Source organism: Aulonocara stuartgranti, assembly GCF_965226115.1.
Source record: "Aulonocara stuartgranti genome assembly, chromosome: 14".
NCBI classification, from domain to species: Eukaryota; Metazoa; Chordata; class Actinopteri; order Cichliformes; family Cichlidae; genus Aulonocara; species Aulonocara stuartgranti.
This window is the reverse complement of record NC_138950.1, coordinates 14,165,600-14,177,168: the sequence shown is the minus strand read 5'-3', so window position 1 is coordinate 14,177,168 and position 11,569 is coordinate 14,165,600. Positions and strand designations below refer to the sequence as shown.

Sequence of the window (11,569 nt, the reverse complement as noted above, 5' to 3'; positions counted from 1 at the left end):
AAAACTGTTAAACTTATTTTCAGTATAAATATGTATTTTATATCTAAAATAACTACACAATGGATCTTCATTTTTTTTCAATAATATTTAATTGTTATTCAGTTTCCTTAATTGATTAAAATGTCATTACTTTTGCAACATTTTCAAACTGCACTCATTTTCTTATTTTTCAAAAATCTGCATTGTACATATATTTTATTGTCAGATATTTTATTGCATATATATTGTGTCTTTATTTATTCAGTATCCTTAATTGTTTATAATATTTCTACTTTTTTAACTTTTTCAAAAGGCACTCGTTTACTTGTAATTTAAAACCTGTGTTGTATTATATATATATTAGTAATTAAAATTTTCTTGTCTTAGTGTGTATGTCCTAGGATTTAAGCTTGCACAGACCATGGCCTTTGCTATTGATGAGATCAACAGAAACTCAAACCTGCTACCTAATGTGACTCTGGGATACACTCTTTATGATAACTGCCTTGAACTTGGAATTGGATTCCGTGGAGCATTGTCATTAGCCAGTGGTCAAGAGGATCAAATTGTAGTAGATGATACATGTGTTGGAAATCCTCCAGTCATAGGGGTTGTGGGTGATTCATCTTCTACAAATTCTATTGCAATCTCCAACGTCTTAGGCTTGTACAGAGTACCTATGGTAAGTTTTCTGCTTGACCATGTAACAGTTTTCATGGATTAATTTGATTTAATTGAAAATGTAAAACCATTTTATGAAAAAAATAATGCAGTCATGATGACAAAGTTAAGATATCTCTACGTGGATAGCTCCCCAATATACAGTCTGTATCTTTCACAGGTGAGTTATTTTGCCACATGTTCCTGCCTGAGTGATCGTCAAAAGTATCCATCCTTCTTTAGAACGATCCCAAGTGATGCTTTCCAGGTGAAAATTTGTCATCACAATTAAAATGGAAACGCAAAAGTCTGTTTCAATATCTGTGTAAAAGAAGAAAACACAAGGATGTGAAAATATTAGAAATAATAATATAATTAGTTTTGAGAATTACACTCTATTTAATATCTGTATTATCTCAGAGATTAAGGCTAAATTGCAATTATATTTAAATGCTGTATTGTGGATGATGAAAAAAAATATAACACGCCGAAAGTTTTCCTTTTCTTTTCGGTGCACTTACACGTTAATCTGTATTCACTTAGGTACGTGCAATGATCCAGATTCTAAAACATTTCGGCTGGACTTGGGCAGGTCTGCTCGTCAGTGATGATGATTATGGGCTTCATGCAGCCAGATCCTTTCAGTCTGAGCTGAGTGTGTCTGGTGAAGGTTGCCTGGCCTACACTGAGGTTTTACCCTGGGACAAAGACACAGATGAACTCCGGAGGATTGTTGATTTGATGAAAACCTCTACAGCTCGAGTTGTCATTGTCTTTGAACATCCTAGTCGCATGATGCACCTTATGGATGAGGTTTCACTTTAAAATACTTTAAATAATTACTAGTTACAGAGGTCTTCATAATTATATTGTTTAAAACACGTATTACATATCATTGTGAGTGCAGAAATGAGTACAGAAATTTAATAATTCAGAATTCATTTTAAAGATCATAAACTGTTTATGTTTATGTTCATAAACCGATGCCATATCTCACCTGCTTCACACATCCCTGAGTCACCTGGACACTGGCAGAGGATGCTGTTCGTGGACTACAGTTCAGCATTCAACACAATAATTCCCTCCAAGCTTTTCACCAAGTTGACGGATCTAGGACTCAGCTCATTACTGTGTCAGTGGATCCTCAACTTCCTCACAGACAGACCCCAATGAGTGAGGGTGGGAAAACAAGTCTCCCCCTCCATCTCACTCAGCACTGGAGTGCCTCAGGGCTGTGTTTTAAGCCCCCTGCTGTACTCACTGTACACTTATGACTGTGTAGCCACATCAGACACCACCTCCATTGTCAAGTTTGCTGACGACACTGTTGTTGTGGGCCAGAGCGTTCTCACTCCCGAGGCGTAACATGTCGACGTTTTGTCACGTCCCGCGGCGTTCCTGAGGAACGCGAAAGGAGACCTTCGGCGTTCTTATGGTACGCGGCGGGTTATGGCTTGAATCCAGTGCAATGACGCTCCCGCGGTAGTAGACGTGCCAGCCCTGTATTCCAGCCCTAAACCTAACCTTATCCCTAGCCCTGACCATAACCTTATTCCTGACCTTAACCAGGACTTTAATGATGTTAAATAGCGTGTTTCTAAGCGATTTGAAGAAAAAGAGCGAACATGTGTAGGTTCAGTCCAGACGGTTCTCATATTTCCTCTTTTTCCGAGGTCGTCATTTCGGAACGTGGTGGGTAGCCGAAAACGTAATATGGTGACGATTTGTCACCTAGCGTAAAATGTTACGCTTTGGGAGTGAGAACGGGTTGTGTGGGCCTGATCTCCGACAACATCGAGACGGCCTACCTGAAGGAGATTAGGAACCTGGAGACCTGGTGCCAGGAGAATAACCTCCTCCTAAACGTCAGCAAGACTAAGGAGCTGATCGTGGACTTCACTACAAAGCAGGCGAGGAATTACAAGCCCCACATCATCAGTGGCACGCCAGTGGAGAGAGTGGACAGTTTCCGATACCTGGGTGTCCACATCACTCAGGACCTGTCATGGTCCTGTCACATCAACACCCTGGTTAAGAAAGCCCGTCAGCGTCTCTTCTTCCTCAGAAGATTTAGAGACTTCCATCTGCCACTGAAGGTGCTCAAGAACTTTTACTCTTGCACCATCGAGAGTGTCCTGACGGGAAACATCTGCACCTGGATTGGGAACAGCACCAAGCAGGACAGACTCTGCAAAGAGTGGTGCGCTCGGCCGAACGCATCATTCAATCAGAGCTCCATGACCTGCTGTCCATCTACACCAAGCGGTGCAAGACCAAAGCTAGGAAGATTATGATGGACCTCTCCCATCCCAACAATGGACTCTTCTCACTGTTAAGGTCTGGGAAGCGCTTCCGCTCCCTTAAGGCCAAAACAGAGAGAATGACGAGGAGGAGCTTCTTCCCCCAGGCTATTCGGGCCCTGAACCAGGTGTAGGACTGGACTCTCCCACACAGATCACATCACTATAAGACTACACTCTCACACACATCACATCACCACACGCACTCTGGTTTTTCGTCATGCACACTTCCTATAATTTATAATCTCTTTCTGCTATTTTCACAGTTTTACTGTAAATTTCTAAGTTAAATCTGTAAATTTTGTAATAACCTGTAAATTGTAAATACTGTAAAACCACTGTCATTTAATGGTCGGGCATTGCACAGCTACAGGCATTTCACCTCGTGTCATACTGTGTATGGTTGTGTATGTGACAAATAAAATTTGAATTTGTTTCAGTAAAGAAGTTGGAATTACAATATTATTTCATAGATTTGGTCTGATCTAATTCACAGGTAGTAAGGCAAAATGTGACAGGCCTACAGTGGATAGCCAGCGAGGCCTGGACAGAATCTGCTGTGCTTCAAACACCTCACTTTATGCCATACCTGGGTGGTACACTGGGTATCACCATTCGTCGAGGAGAAATACCAGGGCTCAGGAAATTCCTGTTGCAAATACGTCCTGATCTACATCACAACACTAGCTACGGAAATAGCTTGGTGAGACTTAAACACTTTTACTGTGGTAGTCACAACAATTATATATTTTCATAATGTGTAACAAAGATTTTCCAAAATATTTCAGGTGAATCAGTTTTGGGAATTCACATTTCAGTGCAGATTTGCTCCAGCTCCAGCAGGCTGGCTGGAAGGTGGAGGTGCACTATGCACTGGACAGGAAGATCTAGGAAATGTTGACACTGAGTACTTGGATATTTCCAACCTGAGGCCTGAGTATAATGTGTACAAAGCTGTATATGCACTGGCACATTCCCTTGATGATATGCTACGGTGCAAGCCAGGAAGAGGGCCCTTCAGTGGGAACAAATGTGCCACCTTACAGTCACTGGAGCCTTGGCAGGTGTGGTATAATTTTACACTCCATCTCTGAACACATCGTGTTTTCTTTTTGTTTTGCTTTGTTTTGTTTTGTTTTTTGTTTTTTTGTTGTTGTTTTTTTTTTCGGGGGGGGGGGGGGGGTGATTTCTTCTCCTGTTCCGTTTGGTTCTTTAGCCATCAGAATTATTGTCTGAGGGACAGATTTACTTTATCAAGTGGATCGTCACAACCTTGCCGTTTTGGTCCATTTGATTGCCCTTTGTTATTATTATTTATTTTATTTTATTTTATTTTATTTTAAGTTTTTGCAGATGGGACAGACATGACTTTGGGATAGGAAAGGAAGTGAGAAAGAAAGGGACGAAAAGAAAAACACAGGGGAAGAGAGTGTTGCGGTTCGAATTTTTGAGGAAGAGACACACGACTGAAAGTCCATAGTGGGTCAACACAAATGATTTTATTAAAACACATACAGGGAGTGCAGAATTATTAGGCAAGTTGTGTTTTTGAGGAATAATTTTATTATTGAACAACAACCATGTTCTCAATGAACCCGAAAAACTCATTAATATCAAAGCTGAATGTTTTTGGAAGTAGTTTTTAGTTTGTTTTTAGTTTTAGCTATTTTAGGGGGATATCTGTGTGTGCAGGTGACTATTACTGTGCATAATTATTAGGCAACTTAACAAAAAACAAATATATACCCATTTCAATTATTTATTTTTACCAGTGAAACCAATATAACATCTCCACATTCACAAATATACATTTCTGACATTCAAAAACAAAACAAAAACAAATCAGCGACCAATATAGCCACCTTTCTTTGCAAGGACACTCAAAAGCCTGCCATCCATGGATTCTGTCAGTGTTTTGATCTGTTCACCATCAACATTGCGTGCAGCAGCAACCACAGCCTCCCAGACACTGTTCAGAGAGGTGTACTGTTTTCCCTCCTTGTAAATCTCACATTTGATGATGGACCACAGGTTCTCAATGGGGTTCAGATCAGGTGAACAAGGTGGCCATGTCATTAGTTTTTCTTCTTTTAAATCCTTTCTTGCCAGCCACGCTGTGGAGTACTTGGACGCGTGTGATGGAGCATTGTCCTGCATGAAAATCATGTTTTTCTTGAAGGATGCAGACTTCTTCCTGTACCACTGCTTGAAGAAGGTGTCTTCCAGAAACTGGCAGTAGGACTGGGAGTTGAGCTTGACTCCATCCTCAACCTGAAAAGGCCCCACAAGCTCATCTTTGATGATACCAGCCCAAACCAGTACTCCACCTCCACCTCCAATGCAGGAGGCTGCTGAATGCACACAGACAATATGTAGCAAATTATACTGTAAACATGTAGGCAACCTTTCAATAGCTGAACTTTGCTCCATTGATCGGCCAGACATCGCGCTGCCCGTAGCTTCAAACCATTAATTAACTTGACCGAGCCTCAACCCTTCAATTATGCAATATGCGCGCATGATTACAGTTGCACCTGCAATGAAAGATTATTATGTGCTTATGCTAACACCTGAAATAGAGACCAGCTTCAACAAATGTGTCAATGAAACAACAATAATGATAAATCATAAATGATGCAACAGTAATAAATAAGGATTATGAATAGTAACATAGATTATAAAATAATATTTCATCCCGACAAGGGACAGTGAGAGAAGACAATTAAAAAATAAAAATAAAAAAACCACTGGATCACCTGTTGAGTGAGAACAAAATGAAAAAGAAAACAATGAAAAGGAGAGCAACACAATAAACATTACACCACAGCAATAACCTAGATAACTGTAACTATCACTAAATACTAATACGAAGCACAATGTGCTTTGAGGTAGCAGCAGCCAAGAAAGATATAGTTTATGTCTGTGAGCACCCGTGTATGCGTGAGCACGCTTGTATTCAAAAGGTTTCTTCATGTAATAATCTGGTTAGCAGATGGCCGCCTCTCCCTGAGCCTGGTTCTGCCAGAGGTTTCTTCCTGTTAAAAGGGAGATTTTCTTTCCCACTGTTGCTAAAGTGCTTGCTCATAGGGAATCATTTGATTGCTGGGTTTTTCTCTGTATTTATTATTGTAGGGTCTACCTTGAGGCGACTGTTGTTGTGATTTGGCGCTGTATAAATAAAATTGAATTGAAATAGAGGGTGTGGGGAGCCATAGCCTCGTCCCCCAGGGCATAAAGCAGGCATGGAGGAGATCCAGGCCCCAGACATTCAGAGGCCCCCAGAGCATGAGAGCCCAAGGAGGACTATCAGAAGGGCCACCGTGTCAGGCCCCACCAAGCAGCCACCAGGAGTGAGCCGGCACACATCTGAGCGCCCAGCCCCGGAAACCCAGAACCACCAACTTACCGACGTCTGTGGGCATCACTCACCGGCAGGGAGTGTGGTGTGTGTGTGTGTGGGGGGGGGGGGGGGGGGTTGGCTCCCACAACTGGGAGGGCCTGAGATGGTCACAGAGAGGTCGAGTCTAAGACTCGACGTGACATATTGACACAGATGAATAGGCACACACAGACACAAACTTTCCCACCCTTATACACACATGTACTATCACTCGCCCAACATGGAAACAGACATAAATGGACACTATACACACACTTACACTCCCCAAAAATACTCTATACCCCAGGTCCAGGTACCACCACCCCCAGAGGGGTGATGGTACCTCCTCCCAGCCCCCACCCCGATGGTAACCAGAGAATAGGGGTGTGAAGACCCCATGCCTGCCTCTGCCGACTGATATGTGGTGTTGCTGTGTGCTGTTCTAAAGTGCATTTGAAACATGGGAGGGGCATGCCCTCCATTGTTTTAAATGCACATTGGGCTTCTTGGGCTCTCGTGTTCTGGGGGCCACTGGATGTCTGGGGCCTTGATCCCACAGAATTTCTGAAAGGGGATTTGCCATACTTGTGAGTAAAAGTAGTTAATGTATTTAAGTCATGAAGGTCATTAACTTCTATGCAGGACCTTTAGTAATGTGCCTTGGTTGATTGTGACTTAGATATAAATGACTTTATATATGTAGGCACCATAGATATAATATTATATCTGATTACTAAACTGAAAAATTGCCACTGATTTCACTGTAAAGTTACTGGAGCCATGGCAGATGTGATATCATTTTACAGTCCATCTATGAAAAAAACATTCTTTCTATAATTGGTTTCAGAGTAAAAACGAATTAATTTATTATACATTCCTTTCAAACAGCTTGTTTATTACATGGAAAGAGTGAACTTCACCACTCCATTTGGCGATCAAGTGTCATTTGACGAGAATGGTGATGTAGTACCAATTTATGATGTTATTAACTGGTTGTGGCTCCCTGATGGAAGCACTAAAGTTCAGAATGTGGGTGATGTTAAAAGGACAGCTTTCAAAGGTGAAGAACTCACACTTGATGAAGGCAAAATCTTCTGGAACTTTGAATCCAAAATGGTTAGATATGTTTTTATTTGACAAGTACCTTTTATGACATTTACAGTTATATAGAATTGTAGCAGGCAATAAATATTTATTTTTTATATCCAATAGCCACCTCAATCAGTATGCAGTGAGAGTTGTCCTCCTGGTACCCACATGGTGAGAAGGAAGGCGGAGCCCGAATGCTGTTTTGACTGCATCCCTTGTTCTGAGGGAAAGATCACTAACACAAGCAGTGGGTGTTTATCTTTCTGTATGACATAATTGATTTAATTTCTGTGAAATATAGGATGCATTTCACCATCAACCCCTCTTTGTTAGGCTCATTGGAGTGCACCAGTTGTCCAGAGGATTTTTGGTCAAACCCACAGCGTGATCTATGCATTCCTAAGAAGACAGAGTTTCTCTCCTATCATGACCCTTTGGGTATTTGTTTAACAGCAACCTCCTTACTGGGAACATTTATATGTGTTGTTGTTCTGGGGATCTTTATCTACCATCGCACAACACCTATAGTACGTGCCAACAATTCAGAACTTAGTTTCCAGCTATTGTTGTCACTTAAGTTGTGTTTCCTGTGTTCACTTTTGTTCATTGGACGGCCCAGGATGTGGACATGCCAACTCAGGCATGCAGCATTTGGCATCAGCTTTGTGCTTTGTGTCTCATGCATCCTGGTAAAAACCATGGTTGTTCTGGCTGTGTTCAAAGCCTCCAAGCCAGGAGGGGGAGCCAGTCTGAAGTGGTTTGGTGCAATGCAGCAGAGAGGAACAGTTCTGTTTCTTACATCTATTCAGGCAGCCATCTGCACTACGTGGCTTGTCTCTTCCTCTCCAACTCCACATAAAAACACCCAATACCACAATGACAAGATAGTGTATGAATGTGCAGTTGGGTCAACTGTTGGTTTTGCAGTGTTATTGGGCTATATTGGTGTGCTGGCTTTCCTCAGTTTTTTAATTGCATTCCTGGTGAGGAATCTCCCTGATAGTTTTAATGAGGCCAAGCTCATCACATTCAGCATGCTGATCTTCTGTGCTGTGTGGGTGGCCTTTGTTCCTGCTTATATCAGCTCACCAGGAAATCTTGCAGATGCAGTGGAGGTGTTTGCCATTCTTGCTTCAAGTTTTGGACTCTTGATCACACTGTTTGGACCCAAATGTTACATAATCCTGTTGAGACCAGAGATGAACACAAAGAAAGCTGTTATGGGCCGTGGGATTGTGTCGTAAAATTTTCAGTTTATGTCAAAAGGATTTTTTATTTTGCACAGTTTAGGCCAAAAATTAAATAAACAAATACAATTAACAAATATTAAATATTAAAGACAGTTATTTAGTCGTCTTTTGGTTGCTGTTCTTTTAAAATGCAGTTTAAATACAAAACAACCACACTTTTCAAAGAGAAGCATTGACTTTTTGACACTCCACTGTAAAATTAACCTATTTACCTCCTAAGACCCAAACTCTTTCACGGCATGCATTTTTAATTTATCTTTGCTATTTGGGCTGATTGGGACCTGATGAATGAAAAACCAAAGAACCAAAGAATTGCCAGATATATTTTTTTGACCTGATGTTTGTGTCTGAGAAAAATGAGATCCACATATGAGGACATTTGTTTTAAATTTCAATAGAACAGTGGAAGTATAACGTCCTTACATGTGGAAATCAGGCCCTTGTAGAGCAAAATTTAGTATTTTGGTCTATCCATCCATTCGCTTCCGCTTATCCTTTTCAGGGTCGCGGGGGGCGCTGGAGCCTATCCCAGCTGTCATAGGGCAAGAGGCAGGGTACACCCTGGACAGGTCGCCAGTCTGTCGCAGGGCCAACACACAGGGACAGACAACCATTCGCACTCACATTCATTCGCACATTCACACCTAGTGACAATTTGGATTTTCCAATTAACCTATCCCCACAAGCTGCATGTCTTTGGACGGTGGGAGGAAGCCGGAGTACCCGGAGGGAACCCACGCAAACACGGGGAGAACATGCAAACTCCACACAGAAAGACCCCGGCCTGGTGTTGGAATTGAACTCAGGACCTTCTTGCTGTGCGGCAACAGCGCTAACCACCGTGCCACCGTGCTGCCTATTATTTTGGTCTAGCCAACCCAAAATGTGATGTCCACATATGTGGACGCTAGGTCCTAGGAGGTTAAGGAAGTTAAATGTAATTGAAATTATTTTAATAAACTAAGCTTTCAAGTTGGATTCATTTAGCAGTTTTACTCTATATTCTTGTATTTGGTCTGTCTTGAACTGATGGTGATCAAAACCATGCTGATCATTTCACGAAAACAACTCAGGCAGGACTCAAATACAGGTCTCAACTTTCAAACTTCAGTGCAGATTATTTTCAGTTTAAAATGTGCGACAATCAGAACTTAAGAGTAGTGACAATGCCAGGCTCCCAGACACACAAAGCTCTCCAACAGTTTTCTTAGGTCTCTCCAAAGATACTCTAAAAAGATTCTCATCCAGAGAGTTTATCTCCAAACCAGATTCAGAATACTAGCATACTTTATTAATCCCTAAGGAAATTATGTGGGTTACAGTTTCCCCAAGACAGTAACAGCAACAGTTTAAACAATTTAAACAATATAATATATTACAGATTTTTACAAATTTAAGAAATAGGACTAATATATACAAATCACTCAATTATAAATATCAAGAGTTAACAGAGGTGATTTTAAATAAATATCGAGAATATTTACAAGGATATTACAGAGTAGAAAAGAGCATGCACAAAAAGGGTGTAACTATTGCAGTGTTTACAGTATATTAGGTGGAGGAGTTGTACAGGGAGATGGCCACGGGCAGGAATGATTTCCTGCATTGTTCAGTGGTGCTCTTTGGCAATCTCAGTTTCTCACTCATTGTGCTCCTGTGACTAGCCAGCATGTCATGGAGTGGGTGGGGGGTATCATCCAGCATTTTCTTTACCTTGGAAAACAGCCACCTCTCAGACACTACTAGGGCTGGGGGCAATATGGCCTAAAATCCATATTGTGATATATTATTTTCTTCTGTGTACCGTATTTTCTGCAGAATAAGGTGCAGTCAAAATCCTTTAATTTTCTCAAAAGTCGACAGTGTGTCGTATAATCTGGCGTGCCTTATGTATGAATTCTGGTTGTGCTTACTGACCTCGAACCAATTTTATGTGGTACACACCATTCAAAACACTGTCAAAAAATGTTTTAGTATGACTTTGGTAAACTACAAAGTTGCACCACTTGATGGATTGTCTGAGCATTACGGCTACCATAGTCAGGAGCCTAATCTGGGTCCAAAACTCTGTCCGCTTCAGGTCCCAAAGTCAAACAAACACTGCAGCATCATTGAGAGTTAAAAACTGTCTAAATTCTTTAATCTTTAATAAAATGGTCAGCGTTGCTGCTTTACCAGGTATAACAATAAAGTTTAACATCCAGGCATTCATGAAAACAGAATTTTTTTAATTTAACAGAGTTAGAAGTTAGCAGGAAGTTACCTCGCTAGTTTCCACCTAAACATGATATGCCATGTTCTGACTGAGAGATTTCTGAAAAAATTAAAACGTACAACTCTGCTATCACTTCCAACATAAATGAATACAGAAAACTAAACAGCAGTGACTTTTTTAGGGTTACTGAAGTTGGGTTAGCTGGTATATAAGGATGTGCTACGTGATTGATAGCAACACAACTATGTTAGCATAACATAAACAGTGAAGCTGGAGGATGAACGCTAACTTTTTTCCACTCTATAAAAATTATTGGGAGAACAAATGCAATCGCATGGCAGGATGCTGTAAATGGACCAAACTTCAGTCAGGAGAACAACTGAAATAATCCACTTTAGTCATTAATATACTGCAACAATATGGGAATAAAGCAGCTGTGAGAGAATTCAACATTAACCCTTTAAAGCCGGTCGGAGCGGGCACGCTCTGTTTTGTGTAACTATTTTTAAATCCCGGTAGCACTGCAACCACGTAAGCTAGCGCAATAATTTTGTTTTGCATATGAAACCAGAGGAGTTGTACTTACATCTTATGCCATCAGCTTGTCCTAGGTCACGGTTTCCTTCCACATATAGCTTTGTAAAAACTGCATAAAAAGCACTTGCAGCAATAAAAACATAATATTCCAGAAACACGC

General features: G+C 41.0%; 1 protein-coding gene across 1 annotated transcript; it reads left to right on the top strand.

The window, feature by feature from the left end:
* Positions 1–400: 400 nt before the first annotated feature.
* Positions 401–8,651, top strand: LOC309686982 (extracellular calcium-sensing receptor-like; the record flags this gene model as incomplete). The annotated part of the gene is made up of 8 exons (XM_082501651.1): positions 401–661; positions 821–907; positions 1,183–1,452; positions 3,436–3,642; positions 3,728–4,003; positions 7,207–7,434; positions 7,531–7,654; positions 7,741–8,651. The coding sequence occupies 8 exons, from the start codon at positions 401–403 to the stop codon at positions 8,649–8,651; spliced, it is 2,364 nt and encodes a 787-aa protein (XP_082357777.1).
* Positions 8,652–11,569: the final 2,918 nt, after the last annotated feature.